Consider the following 24,169-nt stretch of genomic DNA (forward strand, 5'->3'; position numbering starts at 1 on the left):
TCCATCATTAATGCATAGCTAATTCAACAGTATACAGTATCACAATGACGAATAGGAATTCCCATATTATACCCGATCTTTCTGGCACTATTTACTCAGTGTGGATCTTTGATTCTTGCTTTTGAACGTCAGCCTCTACAATGTATTGTTGTAGTACAGTCATTGCTATACATATAGTACAATCATATGATGTGTTTGGCCTTTGTTGTGTTTAACCCGACCGAACAGCGTTATGATAATGTTAGGCCTGTATCCAATGTGCATCATAGAAAATCACAAATGAGTCCATATCAGATAGATAATACTGTAAATAAACGCAGGAAAAAATACCAGCATCAATTTATTAAATGCTTAATGTTTGCATCATAAAAATGACATTATCTACAAATGTTATCATTCACCTTGTATACCAGTGTACAATTTGAAAATTTTAAAGAAGATGTGTTTACCATAAATAAGATACAGCATACATTTGCTACATTCTAACTGTATAGGAATCCAGTTAATAGACTCTAAGAAAACAGTATATTCCAGTGGCGGATCCAGGGGGCCCAGCCCCCCCCCCCCCTGGCGCTGAAGGGGGGGGGGTGCAAATTTCAAATTTCCGAGGACCAAAAAAAAAGGGGGTTAATACCGTCCACCTAGACAATCGATAGACCTCTTTCTAAGCGAATTCAACCCTATTTCGAACAAAATCAATGCAAGTTCACATAACTGCTTCATCATGAGTGATTTTATTTTGGATGTAATGAAACTAGGTTTACGAAAAGGTTGTTCTTTAAAAACATGAAATTTCACGTTAACAGTCATCCGCGAATGGTGCAGCATTTTATCGCGCGTGTTGTGTATAATCTAAGTGTTTTAACCTTCTTTCTAGATATACTTCTTTCTTCAGTCTTCAAAAGGGCTGTCCTGAAAAGCATGATTCAACTTGTATTTACATCTCACACCATTCTATCATGTATATAGTCTCATTTTCAGTAATAAATATATGTTTCATTTTTTATACGTATATACACATCCCTATTGCCCTTGCACAGACTATAAGGAAACACTACATTTAGATTTTGTTCGTTAACAAATTTAAGGAAACAAATGCCAATTTTCGCCCTTACTCGGGATGCACTATAAGTTTTGTTAAAACATGCAACATCCTTACAATAATAAAATATGATTCTACCTCACTGTACAATAGAAGATATCATAATAGTACATATACACATATTCCATTTAGTTGAAGGCTATGATGTGAATACAGAATAGTTGTATTTGCTTTTGTAGATTTATCCTGTACGAAAGGGTAGTCCTTTTAAAAACATTATATGTGCTATCTCATATTGACATTGGTATCCTTGATACTATTTCATCCGTGCATGATGCAGGTTTTAATCAGGTAAAAGGTCTATTTTTCAATACAACTGATATATTTCAGTATACATAATATTCGCAAATCCCCTTCGCCCTTCCACCTATTATCATTTTAGGATTATTTTTCTTAGCTAAATTTACAAAGCCAGTATATTTATCCCCGGTAGACAGGATGCGATGTATGTGTTTATATTAGGGCATGCAATCATCCTTACTATGATAAAATACAATTCAATCTCCCTCTGTTATACAGGTCATAGGCATTATAACCGTGTAATACAAGTTCATTCATTCGTACAGACACCTTTTTTTATAGCACAGATTAATACAAAAATATACATGTGATACTTATATAAATAATTATGTTTACTAACCAAAGTTTGAATCGCCTCTAAGCCCCTCGCTAACGTTTTCTTTGTTGTCTATAATATATGTATTGTTATTTGTTTTCTAGATATATATCTAGGAAAGCGTTGTCAACAAAAATCTTTTTTAATTAAGGGCAGGCTTATACATTTCAAATGTCCTTCGCCAAAATATATATTTGCTGAATATTTCAACTTAGCTGTTTTCTTATCAAAGACATTTGCAACAACAACCAAAAAAAGACAATGTTTTATTAGGGTTTTTTTTAAAACTCATATTCATCTATCTTTATTAACCAAAAAGCAACATAGAGTGTGTTCGCATTTAAATGAATGTGGGGAGATCGGACAAACCTTTTTTTTAATTCAACAAAAGTAGAACAAAAACAGCAAAACCATTACGCCTCTCTATTTCCCTATGATATTCTATGTAGAGCTGTAGATATCATTTTCTATCATTACAGTGTTATCAACATCATTGCCCCGTCGTGATTTATCTGGCATGGCGTACATGGCTTCTACATCATCACGCTTTCCGGCGCCATTTTGGGTCACGTGGTCACGTGGGTTTTTGTCTGGTAGCGCGTACAAGCCCTCCCCATTTGTCGATGCCTCCATACCGATCGGCTCCAAGCGGTTTTTCGTGGAAGTGGCGTACAGCGCGTGGAGGCTATCCTCCCCCAGCGCTGCTTTCCCGTTGCTCGAGTACACCGTCTTAGTTCTTCTGTCTGGCATAGCGTACATCAATGACGGATCATCTGTGTCATTTGGTGGCGAGGTGTACGTCTTAGGTCGAGATGAGTTTTTAGCTGACATGTCAGGCATGGCATAGAGGGCTGCAGGGTCGTGTGTTGCTTCTTTCATGGTAGATCTCTTCTCCGAGTTCATGTATTTTAGTTCGTTATTGTCCACGGTCATGTTCTCATAATCGCGTTCCGTCTCTGCACTCTTGTTCTCATAACAAGGATCCTCTTCCTCGTCGGTAGGTCTACTCCGTTCTTCATTGTCGTTCTTAGTAGGAAATATCGTTGTTAATGGATGGTCAGTAGCAGCTGATCGCTTCTTTGTATTTCTATTAGAAGAGGATCGAAAATGGGGTAAGATACATGTCATAAATACATAAAGGTGGATCCAAGGGTACATGGAACAGGCTTCCTCCCCTCCCCGCAATAAACAACGAAAACATATAAAATGTCTATTGTTTTTGTATAAGTGGTTTTTATTTTAAAATATGAGGCACGTTGTAAGAACCATTGATTCAGTTTACTTTGTCAACATTAAGTCCCGCCCCTATAGGAAGTGTTTTGTAGTCCGGTGTTCATGTGACCAGGTAACGTCATATTAAAAAAAGCAGAACGATCTCTTCCACAATTCAAGATTTTCTACATGTACTTTGTATTTGTGTTTAAGTTTATAATAATCGAAACCATTATCCAGACATCAGATAAACAAATGTTCTATGAATTAGTTTATAAGCTCGATTGCCAACGAATATGCCATCAAAGGGTATAATGGTAGGTGTAGTATCACTAGAAATGGCGGAGTTAGCTTACAGACTATCCCCCAAAACGAAATTATGTGGAAATTGTGGACAGCGAAGGTAAAACTGGAGAACGAAGACAATTTGACCAAACAACACTTTTTACGCTGGTCTTTATTTTGTTGTGCTTTGTTTTTATTTCTTTTGTTTGATATTGTTCTGAACTCATATATTTACCAAGCATCCATGTGCATATACAGTTTTCAATACATTGTGTAATTTCATTTTTTTAGATAAATCTTTCACAACATTTATAATTTTGAGATTAGATTCATTCTTACTATAGGCTTACCTGCGTCTACATGTGACGAAAACAATTATTATGATGATAAGTATCAGAAGAAATGCGCCTCCTCCACAAGCACCTGCATATAATCCTGTAAAATAGAATACAAGTGGAAATGAAAATGCAAATGCAGCAAATAATTGAACCAAAAGATGACGGGGAAAAATACATGAAAGAAGTACTTGAAGTGTACAGTCAGGTGCTCAATATGTCTATTTAATTTCCGAGGACAAAAAAATCCAGAGGCAAGCATTCATAAAAGAGCCCTATCAATTTTCGAAATGCCAGTCTAAAAGTTATAGAGATGAGTTATTGACGGGGCTACCCTATTTAAATAAAACGGAATGGTTGTTTATTTATCTAACTTGCCTTCCCTACAATGATCCCGTCCCCCCCCCCCCACCCACTCAGTGTTATTTAGGGTACGCATAGCGCATATGCGTGTTCTAAGCGACCCCCCCCCCCCTTTTTTTTTAGCAAAAGTCCGGTGTGTAAAGTCAATACGAGTCGACCTATTTCTTTTGTTATACGAGCCTTTTTCAGCACCCCTACCCCCCCCCCTTTTTTTCAGCAAAAGTCCGGTGTGTAAAGTCAATACTGGTCGACCTTTTTCTTTTGTTACGAAAAGGACATTTTGGTAACACGCATGGGGTCCGTCCGTTCTCGGAGTGGGGGGGGGGCCGGGACAATGATCCTCCCAAAATTAAAAACAAATTCTTTACAAACACCAAGTACAGCGTACATACCAATGCCGCTTTTGTCGCCTGTTGTAACGGGTTGAAGACTCGAAGTCATCAAAGTAGACTGTACGCCAGCAAAGGTTGAGGGATCTGTTCGAATTATAATCAGGGGCATAGAGATGGCATTATCATAATTGTATGATAGCCGGATTGACCAATTTGAAATGTGATACACGAATTTCATGGAAAAGTTTAGAATAAAAATTAATGATTCGACCTTCATTTCTTAGATTCCCTTTGAGAATGAGACTATAAACCTGATAAACTTTATAAAGCAGGAGTGTTGTATGTATGTAAATGTAAGGAGAGACAGATATACAGGTAGTGAGCGATAGCGGGGACAGATAGGAAGAGATACAGAGGAGAGAGAGAGAGAGAGAGAGAGAGAGAGGGAGTGATAGAGATAGAGAGAGAGGGGTGAAGGTAGCAGGGAGTGAGAGAAGAGAGAGGGGAGGGGAAGGGTGGAGTAATTGTGAGAGATCTTTGGCATGCTTACATTAATTTGTCAAGTAGTAATTCCATTTTCAGTGACTATTATATTACATGTATTTCTGTCTTGTATTCATAACAGTAGGTTGAAAAAGACCAAGTCGATGAATTGGTATAAAATCCAGTCATTATTTAATAAAATTAATTTTCTATTATTAGGTAAAACCTTTTTTCCAACTATCTGTGATGTTACATATTATTGGCACCCTGCAAGATTTCACTATTAATATCATATCAGCATGTCAAGAAAGTGCGTTTACCAAAGTCAGTAATAAACAAAAGCAATACTCGAAATAAAACTTTTTCATTGTAAATCTTTCAAAAATTTGGGTATATGTTTTGTAGGGTCTATAGCCAGCGAAAGTCAGCAAAAACTTGTACCTACCTAATTTTGTAGAACGTGTTGATGTTGGGATTGTGCTCTCATCGCTTTCTTCTGTTCGTTTGTCAAATGCTGTCGATGAGTCGGAGGAAGTTGGTATCACTGAACTAGACGATGTTTCAGTAGTTGATTGAGGCCTAATCAGTAATACTGCAAAATGTTAGACGTGTTAGATGTGGTGGATTTTTTGTTCTATAAGTTCTTGGTTATAATAAAGCTGGGCACAACTATAAAACTGGATATAAAAGAAAGTAGGACCAAAGATCTTTAAATATAAACATTTTTTCTTTATATCTCATAGGGAACTGGCATGTAAAAATATGAAGTTTGGTACCAGTGTATGTAAGATATATATTGTGATTTCTGCGTCTACACAAAAACCTAAATAGCTATAAAACACATTCAGTATTAACAAGCGTTATCGCCAAATTATTTTCTTAATTTGGTCACTATTGTTCACAAGGCAAAAGCGTGGATACATGGTACGCAGGGGGCACCACGTCCTCCCCCCTAATCGAATGTTTAAAAGTCTAAAATGATTCAAAGCTCTTACATTATCTTACCCTTGCCCCTGCCCATCTCCTACTCACCCCGAGTAATACCACCATAGCACCAGACGCGTACGCAGGATTTTTTCAAGGGGGGGGGGGGGGGGGGGGGGGGTTTTAACATTTATAAATCGGGCCGAAAATTTCGCAACGACTCAGCCAGCCGCTGAATAAGCGGGTGGGGGGGGGGGGGGGGGGGGGGGGGGGGGGGGGGGGGTAAGAGGACACATTTTTTTTTTTTTTGGTCTCGAAATTTGAAAATTTGACATTTTGCTCCGTTGGGGGGGGGGTAAGGTCAGCTTTTTTAGGTCAACCATGGGATTTTTTTTTTTTTTTTTTTTTAATTAAAAAAAAAAAAAAAAAAAAAAAAAAAACCAAAAGGGGGGGGGGGGGGTTTTAGAGAAATTTAGCGGGGGGTTTACACACAAAAAATTACCAAAGGGGGGGTTTAACCCCCAAACACCCCCCTGTGTACGCGCCTGCATAGCACCCTCAATGGCTGGATCCACCTTACTACGGGTACGAGGGGTATATACGTCGTGTCGATTGCTTACAATATTTTATTTATAATAAATAAATATAACGTAAATTTCCTCACACGAAAGTGATTTGTACAGAAAATGTCCAAGTTGGAATATATATTTTCAAACGTATGTAGGTTGGTACCGAATTTTCTTCAATGAGAATGATCTACCTTCAACATTGCCCATATATGATATTTGATACAACTGTATTGTTTTCATGGGCAAATCACGGACAATGAAATATGACCATTGAGGACGACATTTTCCCCGTTAGCGCAAAACTGCTACTTTGTGCGATAGTGGAAAGTCTCTATCAGTTCTGAAAATACTTCAACTTACGGTTATAAATAGAGATTTTGTCTGAGCCCCCACAAATAGTAGTTTTATTCCCCACACACGGGTGATCACAGTCACTGCGTTCTGCCACTCCAAGTCGACTGTAGTTTCTACTAGCAACCCCACAGTAGCATTCATTCGCAAACTCTACTCCAGCGTAAGCAGAGTCAGTGTCATTCAATCCTGTGCAGAAGTCAATGCATAGCTCGATTGTCATGTTACTAGATATTAATACGGCATCTGACAGGACGCGGTTATTCATCTTATCTTTGAAGCATCCGACATAGATTTTATCTAACGATTGTCAAATGAGAGAATAAAATCACGTTGCTTTAGTCATTATACGTATATGGTTTATAAGTAATACTGTATGTTCCTTGTTATTCTATATTTCAAACTTTTGTCGTTCAGTAATTAGGCTAAAATGCGTGACAAGTTGAAGTGATTTATGATAAGAATCGTGTTTCGCCAATTACTAATTTTCTATAGAAACAAATCAAACCAATGGACACTCTAAATACAAGTTACCCCAGAACATTGTGAAAAGACGAATTAGCATATTTTGGCTGAGGTAAACATAAAGAAATAACCTGTGAAATATGCGAAAAACACGTACATGTCCAGATCAAAAATATATGAAAACAAGTATCAAACACTAAGCAGCATCTGAGCATCAAACAGTGCAAAGCTAAAGCAATAACCAGTCATTCGAGGAATAGCGTCAGATGTATCGTGCAAGGCTGAGAGTCATAATATAAGTGTCATGAAACAAAAATAGAGATGTATGCAAAGCTCACTCACCGTATGTTTCCGATGCCGATGATGATTGAGCCGAAATGAAGATGACTAGGAGGATGTAGTGACAGACCAGTTTTAGATCCATTGTTTAAAATTTTCTATGAAATTATAATTCATAGAGGCACATGAAAGCTTTAGATTTTCCCTCTCCTTCAACGTATCACTGATTGTGTTGTGTTGGCAGACGTTTTCAATTTGTCCACAGGTGAATGACAATAATTATAATCTCAGATATCATACATATGTTTGTTCTCTTAGAATGTGAGAATGTGATGTCCTTTCCCCAAAGATAAACAAGCCTAAACTGTTGAACTCAAATCAATTGTATCAGATAACGAAATATTTGCCCTGCTGCCCTGTGAAATGCAATTCATGTTTATCAAGTTTAATCTCGTTTGTAATTGAAACGCTGTCTACCTTGAAAAGAACTGTTCGCATATCAATCGAATGCGTTTATAAAAACTGTGTGCATTTGCTTGTAATTATACAATTGAACTTCCTCAAAGCACGCTTTCTTTTCTCAAGCATAACGTAAATGACTAAACGAGTGTATTTACTCTGTCTGCTTCTTTTGTGCGCGCGAAGAGCCCATTTCATAATGAATAGAATAATCGTATGAAAAGAAATTTTGTATACAATCCGACTGTAATAATATTGTAGGTAAGAATATCATACCCTTGGGGATATGGATTTTAAAAAGTTATATTGTCCCACCAGGGCACGTTTCTGGCCCCAACTCCCCGATCACATTAGTCGTGATGTTTAGGAAATTGAGTCAATAAAACGATACATGTATGTCAATTAGATTCTGATATCTTCATCCTGTAAGACTTCCCTAACGAAAACGTACTTAGAATCAATTTTGTTTTTAAAGTGTAAAAGAATGCCTCGCATTATCACACAATATCTTGTAAGACGATATCGTACCTGTGACATTATCCGAAGTATGTAGGGAGATGAAATCTTCAAACATGTGAAAAGAAGGCGGTGCCAATTTTAAAATATAGGGAAAACACATTTCACATATTGGTTTGAAAGTAGCTATTTGTTGTGTTGTGTGTGTAGTAACATCATCATTGTAACTGTGCTACGGGTTTCATTTTCTAGACATAATGGACCTTATTTCATCATGACACCGACCAAAAATAAGCTATGACACACCCCACACCTTCCCCTCCTCTAACCATCCAAAAGCTAGAGCATAAAACTATAAACATTCATCATGAATGCATGGCTAAGAGACTATCATATCACAATGACGAACGGGAATTCCCCTAACCACGTACCCAATTTCCCCTGCTGTTTACTCAATGTGGATCTTTTATTCTCACTTTGAATGTCAGTCTTTAGAATCCATTGTTGCAGTACAGTCAGGAGATAAGGTTGAACGGAGTAAACGCTTTGGGAACGAGCTCAGACCTCCCAAAAGAGGTCAAGCGCAGTGCAAAAACAGAATAATTGAGCTCCTTTCACACTTTTATTTAGGGACTTTTAGATTGAGTGGACGAGAACACGACGAACGCCGACTGATCATGCGTGTCAACGTACTTAAAGGAAACCGAACCCCAAGTAATAACTTTACTTATTCTGAGAGATTTATTATGTTATTACCCATACATCTACAAGATTCCCCACCAAAGTGTATGAGAGAGGTATAAAGCAAAAATAAAGTACAGTTTCTCAGCACGACATGGGCATCGCCATTTTCTTGATAATGTGACGTACTATGCGAAGTCGTTTATCAAGTAATTGTATTCAAATTTATGGATGCTTTTTTCCCAGACGTGTGTGGTGATGAAGCACTTCATTCACCTGCTATTATCCTTTGTACTATAATTGCCAGAACGCAAATTGCATACATTAGTTAGTGCTCTTCTGGGTTGAAGGTTTCTCATACATGAAATAGATTTGTCAACTGCTATAGTGTAGTTTTTATAAATGAATTTGTTACAATTGTGACCCTGTTATTTATTTTTCACCTAACATAATTTCTATCATCTCAGTTGTTTTTTTTTTCATTGAAAAGTAAAGGTTTCGTTATTGATTTAAAAATTCTTTCCAACTAAAGCTTGGTGCATGATACATGTACAACTTCAACAGATACGTCACATTTTAAGAAAATGGCTGCGCCCATGTCATGCTGACAGGCATCACATCATGCCATATGAATATCTTCATTTATATATATCTTGTACATTTTCGTAAGGAATATTGTACATGACAGGGCAGGAATACATCTCATTTTTCAGAATACCTACACTTATTCTTTGGGTTTAGGTTTCCTTTAACTGCCCATGTTGACTACAATTAGAAATCTTTTAGATTGCACTCGACGATATACATGCATGCAGGAAGTAACACTATGAATATCACGGACAAAGAAAGAGGACAAAATATACAGTCCCTCATTCTACCCTCAAGAAAAGAACATCCCTTCACTGCTATTACGTAAAAATGTGTAGAACAGGTGAATATGCATGTGACACCTGTTCTACACATTTTTACATATTATAGTAGGGAAGGGATGTTCCTTTGTCTACCTGGGGAACTGTATATTTTATGCGCACGCGGCATACTAGTACCTTGAGCATGTAAAGGCACTATATAAATATCAATATGTATGTATGTACTAGATTTAGGAAAATCAAGGTTGACGCATTCTCGATCGCCGATTGAGACGACGTAACGCATGCGCAGTGCCTTAAAATGACGTCACACGTTGCAGTCAAAGATGTTGACGTGCAAATCTAAAAGTCCCTTTTGTGGTGCCGAGGTGTACACTGATCTGTACATGCTCTGATTCGCAGTTTTCTGAATGACTGGATTCAAAGTTTTCTAAGTTTATTTCACAGGATTCATAGGAGGCTGTATCCCGGATAATTTTGAAGCTACAAATATCTTAAGAATTGTCGTTGAATGTAATGTATTAGGGCAGCAAGGTTGTCGCTCTATTGAATATTACTTATCTAGATATACTTATCTTTTCATATATGCATTTGGACGAACTTCCGTGAAAAGGGCAAAAAGTGGATACATGATAGACCACTATTCATTATTATTCCCAACAACTGACCACTTGTTCACAATAGCATTCCATTTTTAAGACAATGGAAAATCATTTCTTGATATCAAGAATTGAATTATGGATATCAAGAAATGAAATGTTAAAACGGCTTGCCATGGACAATCATGATCAGTGGACGTTCACGCCGTTCTCGTCCACTCAATCTAAAAGTCACTATTCACTGTACCAGTTAGTGAACAGATGTCTGTTTTCATAAACTCCATCCTTTTTCTTTGATATCCTCTTTCGACTCCTTTTTACAAACGCGATTGATTGGAAGGTGCTAAAGTGCTTTATTTCCCCTCTCGAGCAAAGTCTTTACCATTGTTAAAACTAAATTCATGTGAGTTCCGCATATCAATGGTAAGAGAGCACATATCATTACCCAGATTGTCATACCTGTATTATGACGATCTACTGTATTGCTACGATGAAACACCAGTGATTACTATGTATGCATTTACTGGCATTACAACTCGTGAACTTCCTCAAAGAAGTGTATTTCACTGTATGCGATACATATTACATGTACATCTGTTTACTTTAGTCTGTCTGTGTTTGATGTGCTCGTCATGCAGCTCGCACAAAAAAACACATGAACCGCGGAAAGAATGCCTACTTGGATAAAGCGGATGTCATTTATATTTACACAACTCGTATTTCTTTGTTTAAAAAGTAGAGAATTATCCACTTGTATAAGATTTGTAAAATGAAGTTTATTGACGGGCTCTTGATTAGTGTGCTCATGTTGATACAGTTTAAAGATAAACTTGAGTTCTGGTAAAAAAAGAAAATAAATTCTCACAGAATCTATCGAAACTTACACTGAATGTTCGAGATTACAAATAAATGTCATGTGCCAAACAATTTTGGAATAAAATGTATACTGGCTGAGTAATGAGCATAGAAAGATAAGGAAATCAGGGTAGTACTAGCCCCGACACCATGTGTGTTGTCCCATATACATATTTCTGTGTAAGTGATTGTTACTTTACCAAGACTCTGCCATATTTATGATTATTTTCATGACTCCAGAACCTTGCATTACACACCATTACTTACATGCTATATGATCAACTTTTCTGATCCATTCCACACCTTTTCTTTCACCATGCAATCGCATTACCAGAACTCAAGTTTATCTTTAACAGGTAACCAGGGGAATGCTAGGGAATGCGTTTGGAGAAGAAAAAAAGAACTCTTGCATTTCATAGATCAACATTGGGCGTTCTTCAGGCTACAAGATATTGTGAATGACTACGATGTGCATGGTCTAATCGGATGAAGCCAATATGCCATTTTCGTAATGTAATCAAATTTAATGCATCAGTCTTTGTGAAGTGCCTCAATACATAATTTCATTCACCTGAAAAGAATAATAGTATTTCAATAGATAGAATCCGAGCTGCATACATTAGTGTTGTTGCCAGGTTGGACAAACATTATGGCTTGACCTACCCAGCAACACTTAATATATGTAGTTTGCATTCTGACTATTGAAATACTATTATTCTTATCAGATGAATGAAATAACTTGTATTAAGGCACTTCACAAATATTGATGCATTACATTTGGTTGCATTACGAAAATGGCCTATTCGGTAACTACTTTGGATATAGGCTCTTAGCTTTTTGCTAGTCTGCAAGCACAGACCCTAATTTGACACTTTATCAAAAAATCCTTGTGCCTTGAGAGAAGCCTAGCCCAGCTACCTACTGATTGTGTCAGGAGCAGCTATAGTTCATGGCCTATGGTAGTCTTAGGCTGCGTTCATGCTTAAATTTTGAAGGCAGAATGAGCGATCTGAAACGCTCATCGTAAACGCTCATCGTGATCGCAGTTCCACGATGTAGTGTTCATGCTTACTTCTCTGGCTCCCCCAGGCAATTCTCAGTGTGTGGCCTTAATTGGTCTTCCAGCTGGATTCGCAAACCTTCACTGTGCATGCTACGTAGACCCACTAGAGGTCAGTGCGTTGACCCCATTTAAACGCGTTTACAAATTGTAAACGCATCTTTTTGTGAGTTTACGATCGGCGATCGTGATCGCCGTTTTTCGGTGATTCTACAAAAGTGAGCTAAGACGCAACCGTGTTTTAAACTAAACGCGTAACAGATGCCTGATTCTGGCCGTCAAAATCAAGCATGAACGCGCCCTAATAGTGACTCTCTTTTACGACTGACCAGGGTTTGTGCCTCCAAACTAGCCTTTTACAACCATATACATGTATCTCCATTAAAATAAAAGGGGGCCTGGTTTTTACCGCTTCTCTGTTGCTTTTGATCTATTGACCATACGAAAACCGGATGGTTTCTATATTAAGCATAGGGGGGGATCCATTAGCCAATACTTAACATAACGTTGATTGAAATGAAAGGGGGCACTTAACAGAGTGTATTTTAAATGGAGCAAGAGAAATGGATTTCGGAAAGAAAGTATGTTTCATTCGCGTTAAGCAGTATGGTGGGTTTTATTATCATCAACTCAAATCGATCACATTGAAGAGCAGGATATACTTGATATACTTTTAAAAAAGAAATTTGTTATGCCTTTTATTTAAGTATGAAGTACGACGAACGTCTTTGATTGAGGGGGAGACTCTAGGAAATATCCTTATGACTAACAGATCCTTAAAATTACGGCAAAATTTCTATTTGACCTTAAATCGGGAGATAAACAGGTATCAGCACGAAAACGGATGTGTAGGGGGCTAAACAAGCGCCTGGATAAAAGATGAGGGCTGAGAACAATTGAAAATATGTAGGAAATTTTTCGTTTTCCGGTTTAAGGGGGAAGGAGATACTGAACTATACATGTATATTTTAGATAATTGCTGTCCTCCTATTTGGTAACTTTTGCAAGGTTATTACGAATAATATCTCTGCCACAAATTCTAGATGTATGCAAATGTATATATATATATATATATATATATATATACGTACATACGTATATGCATACAAACACACGTATGTATGTATATATATATATTCTTTCTCGCTCACATACACACAGACACACGCACGCACACCTACTCACACACGCACATACACACACCCTTTCCCTCTTTCCCTCTCTCCCTCTATTTTATCCCTTTTATTATATTTACAATTTGTTTGTTTCAGTGGCCTTTATTGAAGTTATTTTAATACCTTTATCTTTTCTGCACACAACACGATTCTCGCATGCACTTTCAATCAGTTCCCCAGATGACCTCTTTCGGTTGCTAGGCTGGAGCGAGGATCAACTGAAGAATTCTCGGCTGTTTTTGGACTTCTAGGACATTTCCGGCCCTCTTCTAGACAAGACCTTGACCATATGCAGCATTAATGTCAATGGGATTCACAGCAAATTAGAAGCAGGAGTCATTGATTTAATGTTGAGAGACTATTCAGTAATTTGTCTTCTTGAAACTAAAACTGAAAGGCCTGATTTTTCTCATTCTTACTTCAACAATTATCAAAGTTATATTTTGGAAAAGAATGGCGTGGGAAGACATGGTGGTATTCATGGCATTTGTATTCTCATTCAAAAAAATATTTCATATCATACCTCTAGAATATTGGGCACTACCTCAGAATCTATTATGTGGATTCATTTTAATTCATTTTGTTTAGGCTTTGAGTTTATATTAGGAGCAGTTTATTTGCCTTGTGAAGGGTCAGTTTATCATAGTAATGATGTTTTTGATCACCTTTATCAGGACCTATTATATTTGAAAAGCACATATAATGTGCCCTTCAGCCTAGTAGGGGACTTTAATTCAAGGACTGGGTTACTTGACGACTTTATGGTAATTGATAATGTTATTTCTGAATTTTCAGGTTATTGTTCTTCAAATGATAATGTTGATTTTAAGAGCTCGCTTACTGATGATGGATATGATACTAGGAGGCATAATATGGATTATTCTATTAATAATAATGGTAGACAGCTGATTGGCATTTGTCAGAGTTTTGACTTGAAGAGAGTGAATGGGAGATTTGGTAGTGATAAGGGTGTTGGTAGCTTTACATGTTACAATAAAAATGGAGGGAAAAGTGTGGTTGATTATGTCATTGCATCTGTTAGTTTATTTCAATATATTACTCATTTTGAGGTTGACATTTTTGATAAGTGTGTTTCAGATGTACATTGTCCATTGAATCTGATGTTTTCAAATAAACTGATTCCTATAAATGAAGATGTTGAATTGAGAAAAATTGAAAATAGGGTTGATGCTCCCGAAAAAGTGAAATACACTTCATTTAAGTGTTCTAAAGAGAAGGCATCTGAATTTAAGTTGAAACTTGATCAAAGTATTCCAGTACTGATGAATGCATTGGAAATGGTTGAGAAGTCATCGACACAAGGTAATATGGATAATTTTAGTACTGTATTGGCAAATTCATTTTTGAAGACGGCAAAGGAAGTCGGTATATGTGAGGATAAAGTCTGTAAGAAAATTCATTCTAGGAAACTTATCGTGGAGAAGAAACCATGGTTTGACACAGAGTGTCAGCATGCCAGATCAAGATATTTTAATCTAAAAAATAGAATTAAACGACAGTTCAAAGGTCTAACTTTGCGTGATAAAGAACAAAAAATGGCTGAAATTAATGCTGTTGCAAAAGATTATAGGAAATTGCTACGTAGAAAGGAAAAAGCGTACACTAGGCTCTTACACAACAATCTTCATATACTTAAGAAGGATAGTCCTCAAGAGTATTGGAAAATTTTGGATGGACCGAAGCGTAGCTCTTGTCCAGCCAAGGTCTCTTTAGATGATTTTGTGCATCATTTTAGTAGTTTGAATAATGTGCAATGTGCAGCATCTGAAACACATTATGTGGATTTTGACCAGTCAATGGGCAATGATGAGCTGAATGCCCCTATCTCGGTTGATGAAGTTATAAAGATTATCCGGAAACTAAAGAATAATAAGGCATGTGGTGTAGATTTGGTTAGAAATGAGTTTTTGAAAAATTGTTCAGCAGCTGTAATTGGTTGTATTACTGCTTTTTTTAATGTAATACTGGAGAGTGGTCTAGTACCAAAAGACTGGTGTCTAGGTAGTATAGTCCCTATTTTCAAAAATAGAGGAAAGGATACAGATCCAGATAACTATCGTGGGATAACACTTTTAAGCTGTTTGGGAAAATTGTTTACTTCCATCTTGAATTATAGGATAACAATTTATTTCGAAAATGAATGCAAGCTTGGAGAAGAACAGGCTGGCTTTCGTGCTGGCTATTCTACAACAGACCATATTTTTGTTTTGAAATCCCTGCTTGACATTTACTTGTCTAAACGGAAGAGAATTTACTGCGCTTTTATAGACTATAGAAAAGCTTTTGATATGGTTGATAGGGTTTCACTTTGGCACAAATTATTGAGGTCAGGGGTGGATGGTAAGGTGTTCACAGTTATTAAGAATATGTATTCTCAAGCAAAATCGTGCGTGATAGTAGATGGTCAAATGTCTGAGGCTTTTCAATGCGATGTTGGTGTTAGGCAGGGTGAAAACTTATCACCACTGCTCTTTGCAATATATCTTAATGATTTCGAGGATTTTCTCAGTAAACACTTTAAAGGTCTCAAATTTTTAGTTGAAAATGTATGTGCTGACATTTTAGATAAAGAAGTAAACAAAGATCTTTTCTTACAATTATACACATTGTTGTACGCAGATGACACCCTAATATTGGCTGACACAGCAGAGGAATTGCAAGTGGCTTTGAATGCCTTGTCTCAATATTGTAAAATTTGGAAGTTAAGTGTTAATGCTATGAAAACTAAAGTACTTATATTTTCAAGAGGCAAAGTACGTAAATTTCCAGTTTTCAGATTTGGAGAAGATGAAATTGATGTTGTGGATGATTTTGTATATCTTGGGGTTCAGGTTAATTATAATGGAAGTTTTAAAAAGGCTATTTCAAAACAGGTATCACAGGCCAGGAAAGCCCTCTTCTCTATGTCATTAAAGGTTCAAAGACTCAAACTGCCACTGGATATTCAATGTGAATTGTTTGACCAACTTGTATTACCAATACTCATTTATGGATGCGAAGTGTGGGGATATGAAGATCTGAGTCAAATTGAAATATTCCATAGAAAATTTCTCAGGTCAGCGTTATGTGTAAATAAATTTACACCAGATTGTATGATATATGGAGAAACTGGGAGGGCATGGCTAGCTAACAGTATCAAACATCGAATGGTTAGTTTCTGGTTAAGAATAGTAAAAGGTTCTCCCTCTAAATATTCAGTCAAATTTTATTTTTTGCAAAGGTTAATTAGTCAGAATGTAGATATGTCTACTTCTTTCAAGTGGTTATCTTGTATTGAAAAAATATTGAACCATGCTGGTCTTGGTATTGTTTGGCTAAAGCAAGGGGAAGGATTTAGCAATAGTTGGATACTGAGCACTCTGAAGTTGAGATTAAACGATATTTCAAAACAAGATGTGATGGCAACAATTTGGACAAACAGTGTGTGCCTAAATTATAGGATCTTTAAAGAGGATTGTCTCCTTGAAAGGTATTTAGTTTTGCTGAGTAAAAAAGATAGAATAACACTGAGCCGTTTTAGATGTAGGTCACACCGTTTACCAATTAATAATAACAGATTCAAAGAAGCTGTTAATGAAATTAGTATTGAATGCCCATGTTGTGATATGCATGAGTCTGGTGATGAATTCCATTATGTTTTTGTATGCCCTTTTTTCAGAAAGGAAAGAGAGTTATATTTAGGTCGCAAAGTAATAGTTAAACGCCCTTGCACATCACACATGTTGAATTTATTTTCATGTTCCGGTATAGGACAGCTGAAGAAATTAGTATTCTTCTTAAGGATAATAATGTCATATTTTGCTCGTCTATATACATGTAAATCTGAACAATCCAATCATATGTCGCCCATAAAAAGAAATGTTACAACCCGAAGTGGTAGGTTAATTAAGCAACCAACAATTCTTGATCTGTAGTACAGTCTTTCTTTAGGTCAAGTATAGTTTTGATGGTTTGTTTGTTCTTTTGTTCATTTTTTTTTTTTTTTTTTTTTTTTTTTTTTTTTTTTGGTTAGTATACTTTTTGTTTTGTTTGTCTTATTACATTATATTCCATTATGTTTTTGTTTATCCAATGGACGATTATGGCGTATTTTGTTAGTCTGCATATATCTTAACAATCCAATCACAACTCACTTACATGTACAAAAATGAAACTTATAATTTCTTTTTTAGTTAAGACAATAATGTATTTAAACAAAAAAAAATTTGTAAAATTATTTTTTGTTTTTATCTTTCTTTTTCTTTGTGTTTGTATTTAGATTGTTCATGTGGTATTTTCCACTTTTCATGTATGCTTGCCATATTGTATAATATTGTATTTATGTTTAGCATAGGCTAGGTTTAGATTATTCCTATTTATCGTTATACTTTTATAATGTTGTTTTGTTGTATTCTGTATTCTTTGTATTATTAAGCTATGTTTGTATTCTTTATTATGTATCATTATCATGACATGTACATGTGTTGTACTCTCATACCCCAGAAGGGGGTCGAATGAGTCAATAAATTCTATTCTATTCTATTCTACTTTCAAATTTATTTTCATCTCCTTATCTCTGTTACTTCATTTATGATACCCCCACTGCACATTAAAAATACGAAGACAAAATAGTAAATAGTGTTACAAACAACACAACACAACACAATTGAATAAGGCAGGTGAAATTGATCAGGCTTTTTATTTCATATAAACATTCGATTTTAGGCTTTATCTCAACTTATTGTGTAAATTATTTAAAAATAATTCAATTGAAAATGGTTAAGGAATTCACTTTGTATCTATTCAGGATGTGCGTTGAGAGTTGGAGGGTTCTTAAAACCAAAGCGGTCTTACGAACCCAGTGTAGAAATCAGTCTACAATATCAAATCAAGGAATGGCAGTGATCATTCGTTAAACGTAATTAATTCTGGAAAGGTAAGTTTTTGGATTTTGTTTGCCAAATGTCAAAGAAGTTTTTTAAGATTCATCTTCCGTTTCCAACTCTAGGTTAATTACAAAATTAGACGACAAAACAAAAGATAATTAAATGGTATAACCAGATACCCTAATCTATTTGATACTCAAAAATGTAACAATTTCTAAAAGGCCACTAACGGGAATTCCTATATGTGGACCTGCAAGGTTCCATTCCGAATAATGGCTTTAACCTTGCAGTTGCTTGTATGTATTCTAGAGGGACGTTTCCATCTGGAAGTCTCCTCCCCAGTATTTCGGATCATCATGATCGTTGAAACCCATCTCTGGGCAATCTCCTTCAACTGCGCAGTCCCACGGGTATTTGAACAAATTTTTCACGGTTAAGGCCCACTTGGTCGCAGGAAATTTTATGTTTAAGACGCTTTCTGTGAAGTACTCTACAGCCATCATGTGGTCGCATCCGGCATCAAAAAACGGACATCCGGGTTGGTCCTTGCCCCCGAACGGGTACCAGTCGTGGTCGCCGCACTGCAATTGTGGGGAAGTGAGTCAAATATGCGTTAAAAGAGACAACATTTACGCAATTGTATTGACTAAGAGGCGAATTTCAAGAATTACCTTAAATAGTAAATTGTGAACTTATTCAGTTGTGAGACCTTGCTATATCATAGTTGTTTTGTAAAAGATATACGTGCTTTGCTAGCAATCACTATCAATCATCATATTTATGAAGCCCATTCACGATATGCTATTAGTATTCAGTAATAATAATGATAACAATTATAATATTAATGATGATATGTATATAATGATAACGATGATAATGATAATAATAACGATAAAAAATGATTATAACAATGGTGATAATAATCATACAAGAATGATAATAGTAATAATAATGATAAAGATAACAATGAGAATGATTATAATGATGATAATAATAATGATGATGATATTACTACTACAACTAATAATAATAATAATAATATAAATAATAATAACAAAAAAAATAATGAAATAGAAGAAATAATTTTGTTTAGCCCGGGTAACCTCGTGACAACAATGCTGTTCTTCCTAATGACTCTGCAAGTATTATCGTCCCAGGATCCGCCCTTGCAAAGTGACTACAAAGATTATGCCAACTGCCCTTAACTGGATGACACTGTGAAATCCATTTGTAATCTGCAGCATTGAAATATTGTGTCTTTCTAGAAGTGCCATCCTTTATCATGTTTAGTTATCTTTGTTTCTTTACCGCACTTGTTTCAGTCTTTAAAAAAAAATCCGAGATTGTCCCATGGAATCGCATATATCTCCCGAGGAACATAGTTTCAGTAATCCCACCGGCCGTCTCCAGTCATCCCCAAGTCATAAAACCTCTGCTAAAAAACGAATATTAAACTTGATCGTAACGACTTCAAGGAAATTTCAATTCCCTACTGTATTACCAACAGATATTAATCGTGCTCGGATTGCATAACATATCCTTGTGATATTCCTATCATTTTTAAGTCAGTAGAGCGTTCGCCTCACAACCGGGAGGTCGTGGGTTCGTACCCCGGCCGCGTCATACCAAAAGACGTTAAAAGACGGGAGTTGCTGCTTCCTTGTTTGGCGTTCAACAATAAGGGATAAAGCAACTTCGATCTGGCGCTGCTCAGTGGCTGCCGGGCTCACGATCAATTGGGCAAAAAGAATTTCCATTTTCGGTTGAACTTAATAAAATATGGAGCTGACTTTAAAATATTATTATTATTATTATATCTAAATAAGGAACCACATTAGACTATTCAACTTGCCTAAGGGTGATTTTGTTAAAGTCTTCGCAATCATGTGGTTCTTTTATTTTCAAAAGTGTATTTTTGTTTTTTCATATTAATTGACAAGAGAGGAAAAGAGAGAGAAAATGGTTTACAAATGTAACTCACTCCATCTCTCACCGCCCTACTGATGATTCCAAAGAGGGCCGCCAAACTAAATATGCCCCCCGCCCCCCCCCCCCCCCCCCCTATTCGCCTCCGAACATACATACTGCTACTTTTACCCTACTACTACTACTACTGGGCCTACTACTACTACGAATAATAATAATAATAATAATAATAATAATAATAATAATAATCATGTTTGTATGATAGTTATTATCATTATTATTACTATTGCCATCATCATCAGTATCATAATTGTTATTAGGGTAAGGTGGGCCATTTGTGGGAAATCTCGTTGTTGTTGTTGTTGAAATTGTCTAGCTTGTTTTCTAATTATTACAAATCAATTTGCTAATGCCTCTATCTGTAACATTGGTATTTATGCATGGAAATTTATATGTACCTGCAGATATTACTTTATAGTATGGTTCGTTATTCCTATATTTTTAAAAATGTGAATATCCCAGTTGCCAGGAATTTTATCAAAGTGTATTATTATGAATATTTTTATCGGCATTGTCATTATTTTTGTATATTATTGTTATTTTCATTACTATTATAGTTATAAACATTATTAGTAATATTATTATTATTATTATTATTATAAAATACCTCCTCCATTAATCCTGCACCACCAAAAAGTAGCATGTCTCCATCAGTATGTATGACATCTACAAACATGGCGTCTGACCGATCTAGCTTGCATTGATTGTCGGTACCACCGAACAATGGGCCAGCAGGGTCTAGTCCTGAAACAAATACAACAAAATGGACAACGTGCTTTATACATACATATATATATTGGTATTTATATAGCGCCTTTATGTTATTCTCCCACTCCAGCTCTCTCTCTCTCTCTCTCTCTCTCTCTCTCTCTCTCTCTCTCTCTTTGTAGGGAATATATATTCCACGTCGGATGAAATTTAAAAAGAAACTCCACACACACACAAAATCCGCCTTGCAGAGTGTGTGTGTCTCTCTCTCTCTCTCTATCTGTAAGTATTTACAAAGATTCAGTTACGTATGCCTGTTACAGCTGAGATTAGTTTTTAATTTTAATGATGATCACAAATTCATGAAAGGAACCGATATCAACATTTCCAAAACAACTGAATAGTAACTTCAGACCAATTCAAAAACTTGGAAAGAATGTCTCAAATAATCCTCACAAACATTCGAATGAATCATCTTTTGACCCGTTCTTACCTCACTCACACCGCCCAACCGTCACCAAACCGATCGATTATTTTCCATTAATGGTAATAATAATAATAGAAATATTAATAATGATAATGGTGGCTCAGTGAATAGAGCGCCCGTCTCATGAACGGGAGTTCGTGGGTTCGAACCCCGACCGAGTCATACCAAACACTTATAACAATGGGACCTTCTGCCTTCTAGCTAGGCGCTTAGCATATTAGATTGGAGAAGGGTAATAACATATTATGTTATGCAGGGCCCGCTGGAAGAGCAGTTTTATAACTGAAGTGGCTACCCTGGGTAAATCAAACTTATATGATAATTGTAAGTTCCTGTATAGCGCACATGTCTGCCAAAGTCGTCACCCCTAGCACTCCACAATCATTAGCTTGTCGTTAGGATGGCTGTCATTATGGCACTCTAGCATTTCAAGGAATTACTCCTGCCATGTACCCATTTGCCTCACCTGGGTGGAGTGTGGCAAATGAAAATTAATGTTTTGCCACAGGATTTATAGTGCTGTGACAAGGATTCGAACACCACACCGTGTGCTTCTCAGTCCACCGTCTTATCCGCTCGACCACTACAGCTCTATAATGTAATATTTGGTTCCGTTTAGTGGCGGTCTCGATGGCGTAACTATGAAAACCATGACAAAGAACAACGTTTTTTTTTCAGATACGACGCTTTAAACCGCGGCGATTTTCTTTTTTAACAATGAATCGCTAACTGCAAAACGCTTCACAATTTTGTATCTTATAGGCCAGGGCTCAGTGAATACTCGTAAGACCTATGTTGTGAGATGTTAATATTCATTCACACGTTAAAACTAAACACGAACTATTTTGTTTACCGCGTCATATCTTTCGTCTTTCTTACCTGTGACACGTCCGACTCTACCACCGAGTGCCTCTCCGGCGTAACCAGCTATGTGAGCTCCCAGACTGTGGCCGATGATATGCATGTCCTCAAACCAGGCGCCCTTATTGTCGACCAGCTGCTCGATCATCTTACCAATGATCCTTCCTACCACACGGGTATTGTCACGTGGGTTCGGATACCACTTACTGGACGCGCCGGGGCTCCAGTCCACGCAGATGACATTCCTTGGCTCATCCTAAAGACACAATCATAACAATTCTTGTATTTCGTATCATCAAAAATATGGACTTGAGGGCTTACAATATGCAATCGTTTTTCGTAGAAGTTTAAAATAATTCAACTCAGTTTATCTGCTTTAGTCGTCAAATTGTTTGACAACAATGACGGTCGCATCCTATTGGGTACCCATTCAACACCTGGGTGGAGAGTAGCAAGTGCAGGTTAATATCTTGCCAAAGGATATTAGTGCCGTGTCGGGATTCGAACCCTCGACCTTCGCATCTCCAGACAAGCGCCTTAAACCACTCGACCAAGACACTCCCTTGTGTGTTCAAATGTGAATTGATATATTTACTATTATCTGCAATCTACATTACGTTGGACATTAATTGTTCCTCTTAGCATTTTCAATGTATAAATATATATATAGTAGAATGCAAACAAGATTACCCTGTCTACCAACGCTTTCCTCAAGTTCATCCATAGTGGTTTTGCCATCGTGTCTGTCCATCCATGAATCAAGAAATGGGTCGGCCAGGAGGGGTTAAAACCCGAACTTATGACACTGTCCGTGTTGGTCCAGTCTAGCATCTGCATGCAATTATAATATAATAAAAATAATAATAATAATAATAATAATAATAATAATTATAATGAAATAATACAAGATATCACAAAATGATATTAATAATGATAGTAATACAAAATAATAATAATAATAATCCAGCTTTTATGGCCGAGCTACTATGATAAGGCACTCAAGCATTCAAGAAATTTCTTCCTACCGGGTACCCATTTACAAGACCTGGGTGGAGAGTGGCAAATGTAAACTAGACTTTAATTCGTCACTTAGACGAATTAGGTGATACGTATGATAATGGTTGACTTAACGAATAATGCATTACACGATATATTATTTTGTAAAATGCTTCTCCCATTTATATGCTTCTCCCATTATGATCTATTCATATGTCAAGATTAAATTGTGTCTCCTTGATCATCATGGATCTAGGGAAGATAGATTGAAACAATATATGACCTTTGACCCTGTGCAGTAACCAGTTACACATTTGACTCTAATTTACATCATGAAGAACACCTTTTGACGATTTTTATCTTATTTAAAGAAATGAAAATGTAATTGATAAATGATTATCATCATTATGATAATGATGATCATGATGATCATGATCATGATCATGAGCGCGATCATGACATCTTATTAAAAAAATGAGGGTTGATTTAGATAGCATATAGTCTCAGCTACAACATACTCAAAAATCAACAAAATCCAAGCCGAAATAACGGCGATATTGCTCGCAAAAGACAGGAATGTAGACTCCAGATTTGAGAAAAAGTCATCTCCCATAGGGATTACACGCAAAAAGTAATGGATTAAGTGAAAATAGGGTAATAATAAAGTAAAAAGGGTTATTTATGACATTATTTGCGAATCTACGTGTTTAAATAATCAAAGGAGATGGTACAGTGAAGGTCAAAAGGAAAAAAAAGTGAAAAAAAAAGTGTTGGA

At 36.4% G+C, this 24,169-nt stretch overlaps 2 protein-coding genes across 2 annotated transcripts; both read right to left on the reverse strand.

Moving 5' to 3' along the window:
• Nucleotides 1–1,954: 1,954 nt before the first annotated feature.
• On the reverse strand, nucleotides 1,955–7,461 carry LOC115923278. Its single transcript, XM_030983699.1, has 4 exons — nucleotides 7,380–7,461; nucleotides 6,693–6,872; nucleotides 3,566–3,650; nucleotides 1,955–2,805 (listed from the first exon to the last, which is right to left on the reverse strand). The coding sequence occupies exons 1-4, from the start codon at nucleotides 7,459–7,461 to the stop codon at nucleotides 2,160–2,162; spliced, it is 993 nt and encodes a 330-aa protein (XP_030839559.1). The 3' UTR covers nucleotides 1,955–2,159.
• An 11,200-nt stretch (nucleotides 7,462–18,661) lies between these two features.
• On the reverse strand, nucleotides 18,662–23,192 carry LOC589413 (lipase member H-like). Its single transcript, XM_789054.3, has 4 exons — nucleotides 23,089–23,192; nucleotides 22,417–22,654; nucleotides 20,950–21,086; nucleotides 18,662–18,937 (listed from the first exon to the last, which is right to left on the reverse strand). The coding sequence occupies exons 1-4, from the start codon at nucleotides 23,134–23,136 to the stop codon at nucleotides 18,662–18,664; spliced, it is 699 nt and encodes a 232-aa protein (XP_794147.1). The 5' UTR covers nucleotides 23,137–23,192.
• Nucleotides 23,193–24,169: the final 977 nt, after the last annotated feature.

This window comes from Strongylocentrotus purpuratus, unplaced genomic scaffold, assembly GCF_000002235.5.
Source record: "Strongylocentrotus purpuratus isolate Spur 01 unplaced genomic scaffold, Spur_5.0 spur5_scaffold_13, whole genome shotgun sequence".
NCBI classification, from domain to species: domain Eukaryota; kingdom Metazoa; phylum Echinodermata; class Echinoidea; order Camarodonta; family Strongylocentrotidae; genus Strongylocentrotus; species Strongylocentrotus purpuratus.

Coding starts and splice junctions, on each gene's coding strand:
- LOC115923278 (XM_030983699.1), bottom strand. CDS start 7,461: ATGGATCTAAAACTGGTCTGTCACTACATCCTCCTAGTCATCTTCATT. Junction 3,651..6,692: donor ATGCTACTGTGGGGTTGCTA/GTAGAAACTACA, acceptor TCTATTTTACAG/GATTATATGCAGGTGCTTGT. Junction 2,806..3,565: donor TTCGTCACATGTAGACGCAG/GTAAGCCTATAG, acceptor CTCTTCTAATAG/AAATACAAAGAAGCGATCAG.
- LOC589413 (XM_789054.3), bottom strand. CDS start 23,136: ATGGCAAAACCACTATGGATGAACTTGAGGAAAGCGTTGGTAGACAGG. Junction 22,655..23,088: donor GGAAAGCGTTGGTAGACAGG/GTAATCTTGTTT, acceptor TTGTGTCTTTAG/GATGAGCCAAGGAATGTCAT. Junction 18,938..20,949: donor GTGCAGGATTAATGGAGGAG/GTATTTTATAAT, acceptor CCACAATTGCAG/TGCGGCGACCACGACTGGTA.